Source organism: Canis lupus, chromosome 36, assembly GCF_003254725.2.
Source record: "Canis lupus dingo isolate Sandy chromosome 36, ASM325472v2, whole genome shotgun sequence".
NCBI lineage: Eukaryota > Metazoa > Chordata > Mammalia > Carnivora > Canidae > Canis > Canis lupus.
Genome location: NC_064278.1, coordinates 21,522,787 through 21,544,310, shown reverse-complemented (window position 1 = coordinate 21,544,310; position 21,524 = coordinate 21,522,787). Strand labels below are relative to the sequence as shown.

At 47.0% G+C, this 21,524-nt stretch overlaps 1 protein-coding gene and 3 long non-coding RNA genes across 5 annotated transcripts in view; 1 reads left to right on the top strand and 3 right to left on the bottom strand.

Moving 5' to 3' along the window:
- Nucleotides 1-20,052, top strand: part of PDE11A (phosphodiesterase 11A) — a 363,233-nt gene extending 343,181 nt beyond the window's left edge. Inside the window, 1 exon segment of the mRNA XM_025460463.3 lies at nt 19,900-20,052. Coding sequence (XP_025316248.2) covers nt 19,900-20,037 — 138 coding nt within the window. The 3' untranslated portion in view covers nt 20,038-20,052.
- Nucleotides 1-21,524, bottom strand: part of LOC125754417 (uncharacterized) — a 92,013-nt gene that overhangs the window by 5,976 nt on the left and 64,513 nt on the right. The window lies entirely within an intron of this gene.
- On the bottom strand, nt 1,485-3,613 carry LOC112668171 (uncharacterized). Its single transcript, XR_003141532.3, has 2 exons — nt 3,293-3,613; nt 1,485-2,179 (listed from the first exon to the last, which is right to left on the bottom strand). It is a non-coding gene; the product is annotated as an uncharacterized LOC112668171 (long non-coding RNA).
- LOC125754418 (uncharacterized) lies at nt 14,976-20,037 on the bottom strand. Its single transcript, XR_007408552.1, has 3 exons — nt 19,877-20,037; nt 17,009-17,673; nt 14,976-16,919 (listed from the first exon to the last, which is right to left on the bottom strand). It is a non-coding gene; the product is annotated as an uncharacterized LOC125754418 (long non-coding RNA).

The window sequence follows — 21,524 nt, the reverse complement described above, 5'->3', positions numbered from 1 at the left end:
CTCTCATGTACCAACCGATCTGGCAGCCCAACAGCTGACTTTTGTAGCCAGGGTCTAAAACGAGAGCAAAGACTTCTAACAGACTGAGCGCTTGGAAAAGAAATTCAGCATTAGAGTCCTGACAGGCATGCGGTATCCTTATGCACATTTTTTTCAGAAAGCAGACATCTATTGAATACTTACTGCTCTTACAAGGTGCTTTTACAGACACAGTTTAGTTTGACCCTAACTGTGAAAGAAGAACATACTTCATTTGGGATCCTATAATGTCTAATGGTCTGAGTTTTAACATATGAGGAAAGTGAAACCTAAAGAAGCTAATGGACATAATTCGAGTGAAGCAGTTAATACAGAATAGAGCCAGAAGTTCAGTCCCAAGTCCTGTCTTCATCTGCTGCTTTTTCTCACTATACTGCTCTGAGGAAGTACAAGCTGCTTCCATTCTGGCCAGGAATGCGTTACCTTTGTAAATCTGCCATTTACAAAACGAAACCCTGAATCCTTCAGAGGGGAGGATACCAGGACCAGAGTAGAGACTCTAGGGAGACCAATTCCTAGAAGACCAAATGGGCTAATGGATTCTGTTTAGCTGGTTACTATAGAAAATTCTCTCAGAAATATGTTAAGCTGTTCTTGACCTAACACTTTACCTTGCAAAGTGGGTTGACCTTGCCAATAGAAGATGGCAGACTGGCCTCACTAGTATATCTCCCCCTCCTTCTGAGAATTCCATTCACGTAATTATAACAGACGTTTTTAAAAAGTATAAATTTTCGGGATGCCTGGGTGGCGCAGCGGTTTGGCGCCTGCCTTTGGCCCAGGGCGCGATCCTGGAGACCCGGGATTGAATCCCACATCGGGCTCCCGGTGCATGGAGCCTGCTTCTCCCTCTGCCTGTGTCTCTGCCTCTCTCCCTCTCTCTGTGACTATCATAAATAAATTTAAAAAAAATTTTTTAAAAAGTATAAATTTTCTTGGGTATTGAAAAGAGGGTGAAAACTTTTTGAGGAACATCATAGAAAAAAACCTAGATTTCCTTGAACAGACTGTTAGTATAAGTAAGGATGTTAAGGACTCTGCTAGCAAGGACTCAGACGGAAATAAGGATCATGGTAGAGAAAACATATCATCTTCCAGAATACTTGAATCATCAAGAGAAGGTTGTTAGGAGAAGTAAGAATCTCACATTCTCTTCTTTTGGTGCCATTTTATGCTGTTGTCCACACATAAACACAAATTTACCCAGAGACACTAGTTGTATTGTGCTTTGGTCACTTGGCGTAATGTTCTAACGTGTGTCCACATTCCTAACATAATTTTCATGTTATCCTTCAAAACAGCAGCCTGGTGTTCCAGTCAGTTGACTTGTCATAGTTTATTCAGTCATCACCTACTTGCTTTTTCCTTTTTGCTAAAAGAAGTAATTCTGAGGTGAGCACCTTTGTTCAATATTTCAGTGACTTATTCAATACTATTAAGCGTGATTCAAAATAATGAAGTTGTATTTCTTTAATAAAAAAGAAAACTAAACTCTCAAGGACAACAGAATGTGAGAGGACGTAAGATCTCCCCAGATATTAAAAAATTGGTAAGGAACTAACATCCCAGAACGTCTGCTGACAAAAGTGAGTGGATCTGTCTTTCAAGAGGAGCTCCTGAGGGGCTCGGGACTCGGAACCAAGAGGGGGTATGTTGGTTTTCGAGGGCCGTCTAACACAGTACAACAAACTGGGTGGCTCACACAACAGAAATCTCTTCTCTCATAGTTCTGGAGGCTCCAAGTCCAAAATTGACTCCTTCTGGAGGTTCTGAGAGAGAATCTCTTCCGTGCCTCTCTCACTTAGCTTCTGGTGGTTGCCAGCAATCCCTGGTATTCCTTGGCTTCTGGAAATTGGCGTCACTCCAATTTCTGCCGCTGTCTTCCCATGACATTCTCCCCTGTGTCTGTGTGTCCCCGTGTCTTCAGATGGCCTATCTTATGAGGACGCCGGCCATTGGATTTGGCTCTTCCAATCCACCATGACTTCATCTTAACCTGATTAGATAGATCTGCAAAGATCCTATTTCCAAATTAGGTCCTGTCCCCAGGTACGAGGGGTCAGGACTTCAGCATATCTCTGGGGGGTTGGGGGTGGTGGTGGCACAATTTGATCCACAACAACGAGGTTGAGGCATAAGCCTGGAAACAAACAGAAAGGTCAGAAGTTGGTTAAGCGGAGTCTCGGGAACCTCACTACCTGCTCGGCCAAGGTTCACAGGCCCTGTAGCGGCTGCCAAGCCAGGAAACCAGAGAGCCCTTCCTGCAGAGTGCTCAGCAGGAGGGAGAGGTCGGGGCTGAAATCCAGGGTCCCTGGAACGCCTGGTTGGACCCCAGGTGCCCTCCTCCCCTGCACCCGGGAGGCCAACCGCTGGACGTCCCCAGAAGCAGAAAAGTGGGATTCTTCCGAGAGAGACGGGGGCCTCAGGGAAAAGATCCACATGCACTTGCACTTGGGATGTTCTCAGTGAGAGTCCACTCTCCGCAGGATGATGGCCTCTGCGGCCAGGTCAGAGGTCAGAGGTCAGCACCCGGCCACAGCTTCTGCGGCTCCGGCCCACTGCCTGGATGGCAGGTGACTATGCGACAGAAGGGCCACAGCTTGTTTCAGGAGAGCCTCCAACAGGAAGGAATGGAAGCAAATAAAAACACGGAGGAGGAAAGGAATTCCGAGCACACAGTAAACACAGAAGACCCCCGTAGAAACCCTGATTATCCTCCCCAGACAAACAGGTTATGAAACCAGACCCGGGGCCGGTCATTGTTTTCTAGTTGCCGCATCACGATTCGTGTCCTTCTCTGGGTCCTCTGTCCCCACTCGGACCCTGTCCTCAGCAGCCCCGCCCCAGGCCCCCTTGGGTCCCATCCGCCAACTAAACACGGCGGCGGGGGCTCTCCCTAAGGCAGGTTGGCCCGTGGGCCCCTCAGCCCCTCCCCGACACCCAAGGGAAGGTCTGAGCCGGGTCCACCTGCCTGTGCTCACCGTCTCCCTCCTCCTCCGTCCACTCGCTCCTGCTGTAACCAGCCACCAGCCCTGTCCCAAACTGCCCCTCCACTGAGGTGACACGCGTGCAGGCTTGCCGGTGCCTTGGCTCGCGCAGCCCTCGCCCGCCCTCGGCCAGCAGACCCTAGGCTTACTTTAGGAACCTGCCCGGATGACAGGCTCCCGGTCTAAAACCTCTGTTTGCCCCCAGGAGGTAGAGACCATGGGGGGGGGGGTGCCTCGGCTTTTCCCCATTTGCGCAGTGCACTCACCTGCATCCCTGCATCTCCAGCCCAGCGGACCCCCATTCGGGACCACAGGGCATTAGCCTTTCCATCTTTATTTCACGGCTGAGGGACCAGGGAGGTTTCTACTTGCTCTTCACAATCGCCCCGTGAATCAGGGGGAGTTTCAGCAGAGGAGCCACTGCCTCCGAGAAGCGAAGGGAGGGACAAACTAACAGAACCATAAAATAACCGAAGAGGACAAGTAATTCTCCAAGTCTTTGCCTTAATATGTCGTCCATAAGCTTAGGACTAAAGATGCTCTGATGGGCCAAAAACTACAAGGGAAAGAGCAACAGAGACCTACAGAGAAGGACGAGGCTGGGGGAAGGGAAAGGACACTGGGCGCTGAGTGTTTTTACAAGCATCCTCCTTCAAATCCGCCCTCCACACTCATAAAACCTAAAGCTTGCCATCCTTGGATTTTTTTTTTTTTTAAGATTTATTTATTTGAGAGAGAGTGAGAGAGAGCACGAGGGAGAGGGCAGAGAGAGAAAGAGAAGCAGGCTCCCCACCAAGCACAGAGCCAGATGTGGGGCTGGATTCCAGGCCCCTGGGACCATGACCTGAGCTGAAGGCAGCTGTTTAACCACCTGAGCCACCAGGCGCCCCTCCTGGGACTTGTTTTTATGGTGAGCACCCCAGGGCTGTAGGCTGGACTGACAGGAGCTCCACTCTGCTCCCTTCGAAGGGTCCTTGGCCTCACAAAGTGACTCTCTTCTTGAAGCAAGGGGAAGGTAGTTTATATCAACCCTTCCAAGAGTCTGAGCCTCCGAGGCCGTGAGGTTTGTTTCGAGGTAAGGCCTGTGCGCACCCCCTCGCAGGTGGCCGCAGAAGCCCCAGCTTTGGAAGCCGAGATCCTCTACACTCTGCCCTTTACTATCTGTGTCTTGTTGGGTAAGACAGAAACGCTCCAGCCTCAGCTTTCACATCTGGAAAAGGGGGATAAATAGTGGTGCCTGGCTTGCTATCACTGAGAGGATTAACTCAGATAATGCCTGGGAAGTCAGACTGGCGCCTGGAACGCAGTAAGTGCTTGGAGTGTCAGCATAGACTCTAACGTCTTAGGGAGCGAGGCGGTTTGGCTGTCCTTATCCAAACTTACAAACACTGGCTACCGAAGCTCAGATGATAATAATAATAATGACTCACATTTACAGAGGGCTTTAACGGACCAGGCCTTAACTTGACACAAACCTCATGGCCTCGGAGGGTCACCATGCACGGGGATAACATGCTGTTGTGATACAAAAATTCTTAAAAAAAAAAAAAAAAAGATTTTATTTATTTATTCATGAGAGACACACAGAGAGAAGCAGAGACACCGGCAGAGGGAGAAGCAGGCTCCATGCAGGGAGCCCGAAGTGGGACTCGATTCCGGGACCCCAGGATCATGACCTGAGCCGAAGGTAGACACTCAACCACGGAGCCACCCAGGCACCCTGATACGAAGATTCTTGACGAGAAGTGAGTTTGCAAATAATCTGCAGGTTGGGAAAGCTGAACCCTGAAAGGTCACTTGTGACCCAGTTGAATGGTGTGGCAAAGCTGGTTTAGGACCGAGACTCTGGAGCTTCAGTTACGGTTTGTCCCAATGGCACCTGCCATCTATGGGGGAAATCTGAAACATATCACGTCCGCGTTTCCGAAGCTATCGTGAGGGGACGAAACTTGAGAGGGAAGGAGCGCTGCAGCTGTCCCCGAGCAGAAAGCAGCTTGAGCCAGGGAGTTTGTTTTGAAGGCCAGCACGGTGAACCAGGACGCCTCGGAGAGCGGGGGAAATGGAATGAAAAGTCAGCAAACAAGGTAGAAAAGACAGCCCTGCGAGGGCCTGAGAAACCGAACAGAAAATCTGAAGGAAGATAAATGGATAATTTAACAGCCATTCAGTTTTTAAGAAAGACAAAGAACCAGCTACATTGCATCAGAAAAGGCCTAGAAATGATGATGGATGGGGCCCTTCACACGAGTGGAGAACACAACAGAATCACAGTTGCCTGCCCAATTCCCAGCTGAGGGCAAATTTGAGGAACTAAATAAGGATATGAGACTGATACGGATTGAAGAGTTTTTCAAAATCTATTTAATGGCCAGGCAGGGGACATTGATCGCTTCTCAGAGGAAACGTTTAGGATCAATGAGGTAGTGGGCCCTTATCTGTGATGTGGGTGGGGGAGTGGGCCGGGGGAGGGGTTATAACATTCGTCGCATAGCGGATACATAACAGCTTCGCCAGTACCGAAATAATTTTCGAATTACAGTGGTGAAACACTGAATTATTTCAATCTCCATAAACTAAGCATTTCTCTTCTTTATCCTTGTATCCGCAGGCCTTCTTTCATTATTAGCATTTAGGTAGGTGACTTGTTACTTAATAATTCTAACACATGATGGAAGATGGCTAGTGCCTTTATCTGTCCACGATAAAATTTTTAAATAAGATATTTTACTGTTAAACAGTTTATACACATCCAGGGAACAGAATTCAAAAGGCACAAAAGTATTAGAGCAAAGTGATCCTTCCTCACACTCCTGTCCCCCAGTCACCTCTCTTGGGGGCCACCATCTTTAACACCCTTCTTGGGCATGCATCTAGAGACAATCTATAGAAAACCATAAATACAGTGGGTTTTTCCATTGTTTTTTTATTTTTTTATTTTTTTTAAAGATTTTATTTATTTATTCATGGAAGACACAGAGAGAGAGAGAGAGGCAGAGACACAGACCGAGGGAGAAGCAGGCTCCATGCAGGGAGCCTGACATGGGACTCGATCCCGGGTCTACCAGGATCAGGCCCTGGGCTGAAGGCAGCGCTAAACCGCTGAGCCACCCGGGCTGCCCTCCATTGTTTTAAAAAAAAAAAAAAAAAACATTGTATTTATTCAAAAGAAAGGCAGAGACATAGGCAGAGGCTCCCTGCAGGGAGCCGGATGCGGGACTCGAACCCAGGACCTCGGATCATGACCTGAACCAAAGGCAGACATTCAACCACTGAGCCACCCGGGTGCCCCTACACTGTTTTTTTTTTTTTTTTAAGATTTTATTTATTTATTCATGATAGACAGGGAGAGAGAGAGAGGGGCAGAGACACAGGCAGAGGGAGAAGCAGGCTCCATGCAGGGAGCCTGATGTGGGACTCGATCCTGGGACTCCAGGATCATGACCTGAACCAAAGGCAGGAGCTACACCGCTGAGCTACCCAGGGATCCCCCCCCACACACACTGTTTTTATACATAATGCTTATATTATACACTGCTTTCTACTACAGCATATACGCAGGTATACACACTCTGCTCATATATATGGGTATGTATGTATTTGCACATAGATATGAGCATAAGTATAGCCCACTCCATACCTTGCTTTAGCACACTTAATATAGTTTTGAGGTTTTCCTTTTCAGCGCCCATACAGCAACAGCCTCCATCTTTTCAAAGTCCATAGGGTATTAGAGTTTAAAGATGAAGAATATAGGATTTAACCAATAATTAATTAATTATTTAGGGACACTGATGGCATTTCTCATAGTTGGCTACTGTTAACCGTGTGCAATAAATATCCTTGTAAATGGATCCTCTACCCACTTTATTTGTAGGTTAAATACTCAGAAGTGGAATTACTGGCCATTTGGCATATGGACATTTGATAACTTGGTAGCTATTGCCAGATTTCCCTCTGTGGAGTGTGAGCCAATTTATATTCTCACCAGCAATATGTGAGATGCCTCTCTCTCCACACCCCTACCAATACACTATGTTATCAGACTTCTTGAATTTTGCCATTATGGTAGTATAAAATTTATCTCATGATAGTTTTTTTTTCTCATGATAGTTTTAATTTGCATTCTCCATATCATAAATGAGTCTAATTATATTTTTAGTATAGACTTACTAGGAGCAATTTGTATTTTTTTTCTGTAAATGCTTCATATTTTTGCCATTCCTCTATTAGGCTGGTGGTCTTTTCTTTTTGATTTGTAGGTACTCACTATATATTAAAGAAATAGACCTTTATCTGTGGCAAAAGTGGCAAGTATTTTCCCCAGGTTGTCGTTTATCTTTTCCCTTTGTTTATGCTACACAGAATACATTGATTTTATGTAGTCAAATTCATGACTCTTTTCCTTTGTGGCTTCTGGATTTTTATGTCATACGTAGAATGATTTTTCCATTGCAAAAGGATAAAATTTAAGAATTTTTCTCAGAACATATTTTAGTATTTTATGGGGTTTTTTTCTTGATATTTGTACCTTTGATTCATCTGGTTGTACTTGATTTTGTTAGATGTGAAGTGTGAGGTCAGAATCCAACTTCAGATTCTCAGATGGTTCCTGAGTTTTCCCATCAGGTTTTAACTAGTCCTTTTCCTTAGCATTTAAAAAGTCATCTCTATCATATGCTAAATTTCTTTAAACTTAGTTCTGTTCTTAGTCTACTATTCTGTTCTATCGACCTGTCCACCTCATCACGCTACTTGAAGTCTTTTATAATATATTTTAATGATAAGCCTAATTTCACCTTCAGCATTACTCCCGCAGTATTTTTCTAAGGATTCTTATTTATCTTTCCATGTAAGCTTTAGAATTTAGTTTAAAAACAAACCTAGTTTGTCATTTTATTGGGATGCTTATTTAGTTTTAAATGATCAGTGTTTGGAAGGTAAATTACTGTAAAACTTCCCAACGTTGAAAAATAGGAAATTCTTGCCCACCAGGAAGTTCCTATTCATGAAATTATGATGTTTCCATCCTTAAACTGCACTTCAACAATGTAATAAAAAATATCCAGTGTCTTGGTCCTGCTGCCCCCACAAACTTTTCCCATAAATTTTTAGAAAGTTAGCAATGTAATTAAAGAAGAGCCACAATGATATACCCTCAACCAGGTCTTCAAGTGGACAGACTGGCCTCTTTCTTTGGACAAAGAGAAGGCCAGCTAATGAAGCAACATCTTCCTCATATGCCCAGTGGTATGTGTAAAAGATTCCTTTTCTTGGCTTCTTATCCTTTCTCTCCAAACTCTCACTTTCTTCATTATCTTACAAAATTAAGAAAAAGACAGTTCCTTACCATATGGAGGGAGACCACCAAAATAATAGAGGACTTTTGTCTCAAGGGTCTTGCAGTTTTCATGGATGCTTTGGATCAGGGCCTCTGTAGATGTGGGACACGGCGGGGGGGGGGGGGGGGGGGAGGTGCATGGGCTTTAGGACTCCTCCCTGTCTCAAACCCGAGCCTATGTGGTACTGAGCATGAGGACCACTGTTAAAGCCTCACAGGAAGTGTTCCATATCGTTTGCATGGTGCTTACTAAGCAGTTCATCAGTACCAATAACAAGTGTTTTGACTCTTCTCAGATGCTCAAATATAAGCTAAAAACTAGCAGAGCAAACGTTATAGAGTATTCTAGAACCCATTCTTGAAGGCCCCCTAGCACCTTTCTCAGAACACCCTTCATGCCAAGGGCATGGAATTGCAATTCCGTATTTATACAACCCTCTCCCACATAGGCAGCCTGTCCATTCTGTTTGCAGAACCCTAGGACTCAAGGTGCACGAGAAGTACACACACAATGTAGAGCAAACAAATGCCCGTAGCTCAACAAACTGAAAATGTTTAAATGGTCCTTCTTACACATTGAACCTGGCCAAAATCATAGAGCCTAAATATTCCTATAAAATCTCAGATGGTATAATTTTACCGGAAAACATTCTGGTGCATGGAGAGGTGGACTGTTACCATGTGGCTGTGTTTTAGTTACATGTTCCAACCCCCTCTTCTAGGAAGCCCCATTCATCAACGGCTGTGGCTTCTGGGTCAGCAGCCATTCCTTCCAAGTCAGATGTTGCCTACACAGTGAACATGATTGATTAGCTACCCATGTGCTCTAAAAACCCAACCAACAGGATAACCTAGGACAGTATCCTGGAGGGGCTCATTATAACAGAAGAGACGGTTCTCCTTGCTCCCATTTACGTGAGCTGTCTTTGGGCCTGCCTGTTATTTACTACTTAAAACCCTTGTTTTATTTTCCCAGGGCAGGACAGAGTAGATGAGTCACAGATAAAAGATTCATTGTCTACACCTAATGTTTGGGAGCCGGTGTTTCTTCATTATTCAGTGACGCTGTCTCCCTCCTGTGGATTTGTCCTGAAACAGTGTCCCAAGCACCAGAACAAAAGAGTCGCTCCGCTCTCCTGACGCTGCAGTTAGGTGAGACAGACACCTGTCATTACCAGCGTCCCAGTGAGACCCCCTCATGGGAAGATACCACGGGCTTTAGGCAGGCAGGCCCCGACGGACATTCCAGCTCATTCCCTGGTATTTTAACCATGCCCACTTTGGATCATTTAACTTCATTTCCCCCAATCTAAGGTTCCTTATCTGTCAAAACGGGATCAACAATACCAATCTCCCAGCACCGTTGTGCAGTGTAACCAGCTCATATAGGGAGAGGTCTTCAAGGGAGCCTGGAACATGGGACACATTCAGTCCTCAGTTCATTTTGGCAAGATGGGTTTTCCTGTCTATCACAGCCGGCGGCTGGCAGCCCACAGAATAGATTCCGCCCCCAGACATGTTTTATTTAGTTGAACACTGTTTTTAAAACTGTAAAATGTCCAGTTTGCCATAGGCCCCGCCACTCTCAGCTGTCCGTGCAGCCTATTTCGTTCATTAACTGCACTGGCCTGTCCCCTGTAGACATTTGAGGTTAAGACTCTTGCCCTATATAATGGAAATAACAACCTTAGGAGACTAAAATTCCTGCCTCATTAATTCAGAATGTTAATGTCATTTGTAAATATCCTTTTCCACAGAGCAATCCCTTGAGCGTATGAATACAGTAAGCAAAACAAGTAACCTGAGAGGTCAGGAAGGGAATGGAAATGGAGGAGAGAGGGAGAGAAAGAAGGCTGCTATTGAGCACGGTGGCATTTCACTTTTACAGGGACCTGCTTCACATCTTGGAAAGAAAAGGATCTCTCTAAGTTATTACTAGTACTATAATCAGCTTCCAGGATATTAGACATCGCTGCTACAAACATCAGTGCTATAACTTGGCCAGACATGCCCTTAGGATTCTGGTTATAGATCTGAAGCATTCCTACATTGGATCCTAATGGGCTCCTGTGCCCTCATAAGAGGCATTACCTCCGTGGCTTTCTCATCTTTACTGCTTTTTGGGTGACTAACTGGCTCCAATTTACAACTGGCTCCATTTACATCTTACCGTCTCAAATATCACTAAAAATTTTCAGAAAGAGCGGACGATATTTTTTTGGCATTTGAAAAATTTGGACACAGCCAATCTGCTACTGCTGAGTAGTAACTGATCTACGAAGGAGCTATCACATACATAGAAAAAGAGTTTACTCAAACAGAGAAAGCATCTCACCCGATACGACAAACATGGAGTAATAGTGGATTCCCAGTAAGGAGAAGGTAACAGTCAGTCGCTATTTGTCCTTTCTCCCAGAGCTCACCTAGCCCCGCAGGGAAAATCCAGGCTACGTGGATGTTGACCCCCGACTCCTCTGAGTCATCTTCCTTCCTTGGAAGCTGAAACCCCATAGGCCTGATGACTTCGCCACCTGAGGGAGTTGGCATACACTGTTAGCCTTTTCTGAGTCCCCATAACCTGGCAGGCTAACAATGAGCAACCTTTTAAAGGGTCGGTTTGGCAGACTCCCGGGGTTCAAAGAGGAGAGAGAGAACTGCTTAGCTGGTCTCTGCCCAGGGAGTATCAGCAGCAACTTTGTGTGCTGAGGAAGCTGAAACTTCCTTGTGCCAGCCACCAGTTCAAAATCTGGTGAGAGGTTTCAATCTCAAGTAATTCTGGGGGTGAAAGAGAAAAATAAGTGACAACAGCCAAAGACTACTTGGAGCTCAGAAAACTCACTCAAATTAGTCTGAGCAGAAATGGGAATTGATTGGCTCAGGTAACTGGGGAGCGGAGAGGCACAGCTGGTTGGGTGGCATAGAGCTAGAGCCAGGGCATTTGAAGGAAACCATAGACGTGTCCCCTTTTCTCTGCCTCCGATGTATGTTTTGGCTTCATTCTCTACCGGGCTTTCCTCACGCGTCCTGGCAGCTCTAATGTCATGAGTCTATTATAGGTTTTATCACAGCAAAAGAAACATGAAAAGGAAAACCTCATTTCCAGCAGTTCTAGGTTGCCTTGGCCTGAGCCACAGCCCCACTCCTATACCAATCGCTGGGACACTCTTGTTGGTCAGGCCTGAAGTGCGTACCTACTCAGAGCACATGGAATGGGTTCTATTAGCAGAGGAACAGTAAAGGGACAGTGTATCACTTCTGCTGTCTCTTACAGTTCCCTCATAACCCACTGGCATAAGAAGTTAACTCATAATTCCCCGAAACAAGTAATCAGCTGGAATTCTTGGACACTTGCACGGTGTGACAGAAAGTAGAGAGACCTACAGCATGACATCCATTCTCTCCATTAGGGCTGCTAGTAACAGCGATCTGAAATCATAAAAGCCTAAACAAACTAGAGATTTCTTTTTCTGTCTGATTCAAAACATATCCAGAGAAATCCACTCTGTACTGCTATGGTAAGGTAGTTCCATAGCCACCAAAGACCCAGGCTCTGTTTATCTTTCCTTAGCACATGGCTGCCATATTCAAGATCGCCTCATCGTCACAAAGTGGCCACTGTAGCTCCAGCCATCATGTTACTATTCCAGCACCAAGGAGATAAGACCAAGATGTCTTCCAGCTGAATAAACTCCCATAATAAACTAAGCTCGGGGGAGGCTAAAAATGCATATTGGGAAGGCAACTAGCGATCTCTGTTAGATTGGAGAGTCCCGGCAGAGTAGATGCCTCTGTCCCCAAACGGGACGGGAGTCCTAAGGCTGTCGCGCCCTTTGAACTCCATGGCATCCTAGCCTGGGAAGAAGCCAGTAGTACGCAGTGCCCGGCGTAGTTCTGTGTTGTAACATAGGTAGATGGTTATCATTAACTCTCTGACTTTGGCGAATTACACACTTAAGATTTATTTTAAGGCTGGTCTCTTTAATGTGAATGTTTAAAAACATTTATTCAAAGAAGTCTTGGCTGGCTTCTGTGCTCCCCATTATTGTTTGAGTATTTGTTTTTCGAAGCAAGTTTTAAGATCTGCTGGAAGCCTCCTGTGGTAGTTAATACATTATCTTAAGCAATTTAATGCAAATTAATTTTTACACAACCTTGAGTTTCAAAGGCCATTGAACTGGGGAGAGAAAGAGTGAGGTTTAGGAGGAATCTGTTTGTGCCTCCCATCTGGACCCCACAGCCAGCTCCATCTGCTCTCACATGTCGTAACTAACACTTCGGCTACTCCCCTGCCAAACACACACACCATGTGGAGTTCGGCTCTTTTTTTTTTTTTTTTTTTTTTCCTTAGGAAAATGTTAGAAAGATACATAGCAAGATGTGAATTTCAGGCTTTCTAGAAAACTTGATGGGATTATTTGGGCATTTCAAAATTCTGCTTTTGTACCATGACCCAAGTTTTCCATTGGCTTGTATGGGTTATTTTGTTTTTTCTCTTTTGTTTCTGGCTTCCATTCTCTTTTAATGCCACAATTCTCTTTTTCTGGTGGAGTCTTCCAGCACGTGCATATCACACGGGAGCCACTGAAAGGCTCAGGGCAGAGAGTGGTGAGCTGGGACCTGTGGCTACGAGGTGGATAGTCGGGGGGGAGGGGAGGCCAGCACCCCCCGTGGGAGAGGAGCAGGTTAGAGCAGTTGAGAAGATGACGGTAATCTAAACCAGGGTTGTGGACGTGGCAAGAAACTGACACACAAGGACACTTGGGAAGCGGGACTGACGGAACCTGGTGATGGTTTGAATGTGGGGGGAGCGGGAGATGTCATGGGTGACTCAGAGGTTTCGGGGCTCAACAGGTAGGCGGAGGTGATAATGCTCAGTTCCCTGAGAGTAAACTGAAGGAGGAGGGTTTGGAGGAAGGTGACAAGTTCAGCTCTGGACCAGCCGGTCGCTGTCCCTGGCCTTTATGGGGCGACATACGAGTGGAAGGCTGGCAAGCCGACGTGCTTCTTAGCCAACTGCAGCACTGCCGCCTGGCGTGCAAAATTCAGGAACATGGTGCTTGAATCAGGAATAATCTTAACCTTTGGGAACCAAGAAATGAAACAGTCCAACAATTTAAAAGTCTGGATTTGGAACACCTGGGTGGCTCGGCAGTTGAGCACCTGCCTTTGGCTCAGGGCGTGATCCTGGGGTCCTGGGATCGAGTCCTGCATGGGGCTCCCTGCATGGAGCCTGCTTCCCCCTCTGCCTGTGTCTCTGCCTCCCTCTCTCTGTCTCTCGTAAATAAATAAATACAACCTTTTAAAAAGTAAGTAAAATAAAAGTTTGGATTTGCTCCCACAGTTGGCCACTTCCCTCTGAAGGCACACACCTTAAGGAGAAGCCTCCTTTGTTCCCCAGAGATACTCTGGCCTGTCCCAGGAGTTCAGGGGAGTCTCAGGGCCTGCCGCGCTTGCATGCTCCTTGCCCCTCCCGTGGAAGGTCTGAGCAGAGGTGACACCAGCTGGTCCTGTCATCAGTGCTTTTCTATTTCAAGATACCAACCTTCAAATGGGCTTCTTGACATTTTCACTCAGCAAGTAAATAGTCATGGTAGTGAAGTAATCATAACTTCCCAATGGGGATATTGCTTCAAACAGATAGTGGAGATGGGCTCCAAGTATGATTTTATAGTTTATCCAAAAATTGATATTAAATACTTTTTTTTTAAGATTTTACTTATTTATTTGAGAGAGAGAGCAAGCGAGCACAAGCAGGGGGAGCAGCAGAAGGAGAGGGAGAAGCAGGCCCCACTGAATGGGGAGCCCCATGCAGGGCTTGATCCCAGGACCCTGGGATCATGACCTGAGCCAAAGAGAGACACTTAACCCTCCGAGCCACCCAGGCGCCCCAAAGAAATACTCTAAATTCATTCTTTTCTACCATGTGTTGTACCTCTTAGTTTCTGAATATTTCTCTTGGGTAAGGTGGGAGTGGGGAAAGGCAGAAAATAGTGTCTTATTGCCAGCACTCTGGAAATACACAATTCAACCATAGGAAGTAAAAACCACCTTCTCTTTTCGGCCTTTTAGTTTATTTTTTAAAGATTTTATTAATTTATGCATGAGAGACAGAGAGAGAGAGAGAGGCAGAGACACAGGCAGAGGGAGAAGCAGGCCCCATGCAGGGACCCCGACGTGGGACTCGATCCCGGGTCTCCAGGATCAGGCCCTGGGCTGAAGTCAGGCGCTAAACCGCTGAGCCACCCGGGCTGCCCTCTTTTCGGCCTTTTAAAAAAATAAATGAATAGCCAGCTCAGATAACTCCCCCAAAGTTTTGAAAAGGTTGGACATTTTTAAGTTCAAAGACAAATGTGGTTTTAATTTGCTGGTGCTCCTTTATGCCCCCTTCCAACAACAGAGGATAGAAGTAATGACTTTTTCTACGAACATGGCTTTCTCTTTGTTTATTCCCTTGTCCCACATCTGCCCCATGGATCCAGCAGTTGAAGTCCAAGAAGTGATTGCGGTCAGCTAATAAGCACACACTGGGCCAGATGATAGCAGATGTGGATCATGATAGCAGGGAGAGAGCAGGGCCAGACTCTGACTCCTCGCAGCTTGGCGAACTGATAAAAAAAACATGGTCTCAGGAATAATGGTAATAAGAGAGAATCCTATATTCATTTCCCAAGAGGGTCATTCCGGCATTGTTTTTATAGCAGGATTCTATAGCAGGTCACGACGTCCTGACCCCACTGACAGCCACTGGCAGCAGCTGTCGGAGCCGTACCCTCTCCTCCTGCCCCTGCTCTGTGGGCAAAGCAGAGGAAAGGCTCTCGGTCCCCAGGGTCACTGTGGGAGGAGCTGGAGACGCAAAGATGAAAGGCCTTGTTTCCACTCTCCGTGGGAGCCCATGGGATAGTACCCCAAGCAGAGCTTAGAACCAGGGATGAGGGACCTCTAACTGCCGGCCGTGATAAAGCGACAGGGGAGAAAGCATGAAACCACAGTGTGGTTGAAACAGTCAGTGTGCAGCACAATATGGGGATTCCGGAGAGAGGGGAGCAAATGAGGTGAGCCCTACAACTGTCTTAGCTAACTACGAGACAGCTTCCACGGAGGGAAACACGGGCAGAGCCCCAGCGGTCTCACTGAGCGGGGGTCTGGGGAGGCCAAGCAGGCTGGAGGTCCCAGGGCAGAGGACCAGAGAAGAGGCAGCTACCAGAGAGAGAGAGAGAGCGAGAGAGCGAGCGTGTGCGCTCCAGAGATCTGCAGCGTGAGCTCCAGTGCTGTTCACCACATGCATATGGGGCCCTGGTCAGGCTGAGGAACAAGTACAACAATCCCCAGAGCTCACATAGGCTGGGGAACAATCCATGCTCCCGCCAGCCAGAATATTAAAGAGAAACCTTGAAACATCGGAGGAACCGTGTGTACAGTTCCTTTATGTTGTCTCAGTAGTGGACCCAAATCAACCCCAGACTAAAGGCTGCTCTGGACCAACCTAGCAAAGCTGAAAAGCAAGCCTCAAAAGGACCAGACTATTTCCAAGTAGCCTAGCTGCATCCCAGAACAAGACTGAAAAACGTTTAAAGAAATGCCAAAATAAATAGATGAACAAGTAAAAATCCAGCATGCAACAGCATCCGATTCACAATGGCTGATATCCAGTCAAGAATTACCAAGCATGCAAACAAGCAAGAAAACCTGGCCCAAAATAATGAGAAAAAATGAATCAGTCAGTATAGACTCAGAAATAATATAGATCATAGAATTGACAGAGAAGGACATGAAGACATTTATGTCTTATATGTTCAAAAGGATAGAGAAAAGATCAAGCATGATAAGCAGAGTCATGGAAGATATAAAAATCATCCAAATCAAACTTCTAGGAATGAAAACTACAACTTTTCAGAGGAAAATGACAATAGAGTGCATTCACAGCAGATTAAGGTCTGCAGAAGAAACTCTCAGGGTCATAGCAGTCGAAAATTAGAATTGGTCCCTCTCCTCTCCCTATACTTCAAGTGCTAATTTCTACACAGTACATTTGGGCTCGCTCAAGCATCATAATGATGTTGTTCCACAAAGTTTTGATTTCACTCCGTCTCTAAAACATACAAAATGGTAGAGGAATCAACTTAATTATGCACATACACATACATACATTGTCTAGAGTGCATTATATGTATACATATACATGTTATATGCATACATATATATGTATATATTTATATATATATGCTTACACATGCATAAAAGGTTTCTTGAAGGATACCCAAGAAATCAATAACTTTGGTTGCCTCTAGGGAAAGAAGCTAAGTGTCTGAGGCAGGCGTGAAGGGAGATTTTACATTGTACCTCTTTTGCCCTTCATATACATTGGACTATGTGAACCTATTATTTATTCAAAACATAAATAAATGGGGCAGCCCTAGTGGTGCAGCGGTTTAGCGCCGCCTGCAGCCCGGGGTGTGATCCTGGAGACCCGGGATCGAGTCCCACGTCGGGCTCCCTGCATGGAGCCTGCTTCTCCCTCTGTCTGTGTCTCTGCCTCTCTCTCTCTCTCTGTGTCTCTATAAATAAATAAATAAATAAATAAATAAATAAATAAATAAATAAATATCTAAAAAAAAACATAAATAAAGTGTGGAATAAACCGTACCTGCTGGTCAAGGGGACTCAACCACAGAGTGAATGGAACCAGGAAGGAAGTGGGGTCCTGTGGCCACTTGGATGACTAGACGCCCAGGGCTGTGTTCCGGAGAGGGCACGTACCAAGGTGCTATCTGTGGTGGACCTGGCAGGATCTGGGAGCCCCCGTGATAGCCATACAGTTGCCCCAAGAGATAATAAGCAGCACATCCCAAGTTGGGTTTTTTGGTCAGTCCCAACCCTGACCTTCGTATGCCTGCAACAGCACACGAGGCATCAGTCCCACGCTGCTCAAGTAGATTCCGGCTTCGAGGCCCATTAGGGAGACATTACGAGGATATAGATTTCAGCTCCAGATAAGGAACGACATTCTAAAATCAGAACAACCCAGGAGTTCATCGCCTCTGGACACGTTTAAAACACGTTGTAGTTTTCATTGAGTTCCGTTGCATTTATACGGAGAGTGACTAGACAGGTGATAACTGTCCCCTTCTCTTTTGCTAAGTGAAGAGCAAGTCAAACAAGACTCGTGAACAAGTAGCATTTGCACAGAACTCATCAGGTGTCACTGATGAGAAGCTTTTAGGCATATCCATATCTTTCTAAATAGCGTGAGCAATTATCTTACTGACAGCACAGGATGGGATTTTTGCTTCCTTTACCTAGACCCGGCACCTGCCAGAGGAAAACGATATTCTAATACGGCAATTCCGTGTTTAATTAAAGAGAATATGAAACAAAGAGAAGGAATTCTGAGAAATATGTACCGCACCCCTCCACACCCCCAGAAAGTTTTTTTTATTCACCACAAAGGTAGCAAGAGGGAGAACAAAGAGCTAGATAAAGGAAAGAAATCTCTGTGGACTAAGCCAAATAAACTTAAATGGTTTAAGGAATAAATTGGTGGAGTAATTCGAATCATGGGCAGGTGCTATGAATGTAATTTAGTAAATGCTCGGGAACCTGCCAAAGAAGAGAAAAATGTGTTGCTTTTGAGATCATTTCCCAGCAGCTTCATAAAAGAAAACTGATTACAGGAATTTAATAAGTAAAACAGAGCCAGAAATATAGTAATCAAATGAGTTTTTAATTACATTTCAGGCAGAAAAAAATTCCAATTTGTGCTCCTGGGATTAAAAAAAAAATAAGTTCTAGAGAAATGCTTTTGTAGCAGGAAAATAACATAAACACTAATTTCCATAGGAATTATAGTAGTCAGTTTAATTAAAAGGCTTGATCAGAGTGAAAAGGAGCCAGTGCCAAACTATACTAAATAAAACCGTGGCATCGTTGCTACCCCACATGGTTGTCCAAATAAAAACATTGTGTATGGAGCAGAAAGCAGTAACCTGCATTTTTCTCGTGAAAATAAAGGGGATTTTGATCACTACCTGAGTTATTATGTTGCTATGTTTTGTTTTCATATGGAATAGCTAATAAATCTGGTTTAAAATTAAATGCTGGTTGGTGTGATAAATACCACTTTTAAGAGAGAGAATATGCTCCGTTTAAGAGCCATCAGTGTGAGGGGACACCACTTTAGCCAAGTTGGCGGGCTCACGGCTCAGTAGGATCCCTGGTCACTTCTGGGCTTTTCAACACCCGCTTAACTAACATCTCGTTGCATTTAAGTCATATCCTTTCATACTCTGGAGTGAGGGTTATTTGAGGGGATAAATCAGGTCTCACCGGTGATCTGCACTCTACCCTCCACACGAAGGCCTGTTCTTTGTGCTGGGAGGCTTTGCTGTTGAGCAGCCCCTAACCACAAGTCCTGCGTGGAGAAGGCTGTTCAGGAGGTAGGCTGAAATTGCAGTGGATTTGGGGTGAATGGGACACACCTGCAAGGTGTCTACACGGAGGGGCGGGTATGTTTGGCTACAGAACGCAGACCCAAGGCATGAAGTGGGCCGACTCCCTTTCCATGGGCTAACACCGCCACAGCTCCATGGTCCCTGCTCTATTCATTACTGGGTTCCATGACAGAGGCCACCCAGGTTTTATAAGGCTGGAAGTGTATGCCATTAGAGAGTAGGGGACTCTGTTTTTTTAAATAACAAAATTAAGTAAAAGAGAAAATATTTAGGAGAGTCCTGCAAGTAGGGCGTGGAATCCTTCATTAGCCTCATGGTGAGCTGCCTCACCTGCACCCCCTCTTCCCTCCTCCCCTGGCTGCAGCCTGGCCCCTTCCTGCCCACTGCCTTCCCTCGGGCCCATCTCCCTACGTGTTCACATCCCCATCTGTACATTTAGCACAGCTCAGCTCCCCCATCTTTGGTGTGAAAAATGAACACCTCTCGGGATGTTAACAAGCCTTATTCAGGTGAGTCCACCCGGAACCATCCGTGGTGGACAGATGTAGCTTGGTAAAAACTTAACCTCGTGGTTTATTGGGGCACCTGGGTGGCTCCGTGGTTGAGCATCTGCCTTTGGCTCAGGTCATTATCCTGGGGTCCTGGGATCGAATCCCGCATCAGGGTGTCTGCTTCTCTGTGTCTCTCATGAATAAATAAAATCTCAAAAAAAAAAAAAAAAAGTTCCTGGTCTATTGGGATGTGGAGGTCTCCACGGTGGGCAACAATATACACACTCATAGGTGGAGCTGGATATTCTGTGCCCTACGTGTCCCAGATTTGTGTGATGTGGATTGAACACAGGGTCACCAGCTACCTGGCCGCCCCCGGGGGCGGGACGCAGCCGCCGTCTCACTCCGTCTTCCCCGCGGGTCCCCGGGAGGAGCCCGTCGGCCCGGACAGCCCTGGCGGCCCGCTCCCCCGGCTCCCCCCCCCCCCGCTCCCTCCCCCCCGCTCCCCCGCTCCCCCCGCTACCCCCGCTCCCCCCGCTCCCCCGCCCCGGGGAGGCCCGGCCTCTGCTCCACCTGTTTCCTTTTGTTTGCTCCAGGCCTTGGTGAAGGTCAACGCGAAGCTGAAGCCCATGCTGGACTCGGTGGCGGCGAACCGCGGCCAGTGGGAAGCGCTGCACCGGGAGGGGCTGCGGGCGGCCGCCCCGCCCCCCTCCCCCGCCGCCCCCCGGCCCTGAGGCTCCCGCGTCGCCCCCGGCTCCTGCGGCTGCGGGCGGGCACGGAGGGGGGCGGGGGGGCAGCAGGGGCGGGGGCAGCGCGCCCGGCCCCCCTCCGCCCCCCTCCACTCCCCCTACCCCCGGGCCCGGCTCGCCCCGCCCAGCGCCCGGGGGCTGCGGGGGGCGAGGCCGAGACCCGGCGCCGGGACGACGAGCCGGTCCTGCAGCCCCTCGGCCGCCCCGGGAGCCCCCGCAGCCCCCGCCCCCCGCATCCAGCCGGAGCGCCGCGGGCCGCGGGCCGGGAGGCCGTCTGTGCCCTGCAGAGGTATCTTCTCTTGTATCCTAGAGCTTCTAAGGACGGAGCAGAGGCTTCAGAATCGCCTGAGACAGAAACCCTAGTATCCTCACAAGTACCAGTCATTCCTAGGTCTCCCCCCAAAAGGCCCACAGTAGGGAGACCGCAGACGCGTTTCTGTGACTGGCGTTGATCCGTTTGTGACACTGCAATTGGGGTCCCCCTTCCCAGTTTTTTAAAGACTGAACCTTGGCTGTAGACCAAGTCTTCTCCCAGGAGGAATGGGTTACTAGACCTTCATTAAAGGAGGCGTGAAAGGAGGCCCACAGCCGGCTTTACCACCAGTGACACAGCACTTGGGAGCTACTCCCAACGGCAGGGGCCTCCCGGGGACACAGCAGAAGCACCGAGACCTGGAGTCCTCTTAGGGATAAGATTTTGTACACCACTTAAGGTTCCCACCCAAACCAACCTAAAACCCAATGCAGTGGCCCCCAATGTTTGATTTTTCCTTAAGTATAGGAAACAATAGTCTGGCCAGAGGACAAATACTCTCCGGCAAGCTTGGTTTCTAACAAGAATAAACTGTATTAGATTGATGCAGTGACTACAGAACCGCCTTGCTCCCCATTTTACATGAGAGATTGAGGCCGTGGTTTGACTCGTCCAAAGAACACTGGACTAGAAGCTACACTTCCCACCCTGGCTCTGGCACGACTGATAGCGTGACTTTGGACAAGTCACCTAACTCCTCCCGGCCTGCTGAATGACATTACGTTAGGACAAGATTTTCAAACATATTTGAACCTTAGAACTCTTTGTGCAAATAGATCTTACAAGGGATGTCCAAGATATAAACATCTAAAAGCTAAAAATTCGCTGTTTGAAGCCAAGCTTGGGGGGGCGGGTCCAGAACCCTTCTAAATTCTCCTCTCGTTGGTTCCATGCATGGTGGTCTGGAAAGGGGCTCTGAGGAGTTGGAAGATCCCTGGAACCTTGAAGTCCATTCCAGCTCTGCAAAATCCAAAGTTCGCAAGCCATTTTTGTTCTTGTTGTTACCAGTCAGTATCAGTTCTTACCTGGACTATTCAAATATTAAAGAAACAGGGGCCACGTTCCACAGAGAGCCCTGCTTCCCTGGCACACGGTAGGCACCCCGGAGGGGCTTAAGGAATGGGTAAATGAAGGTACCAAGACGAAGTGAGGGAAGAGC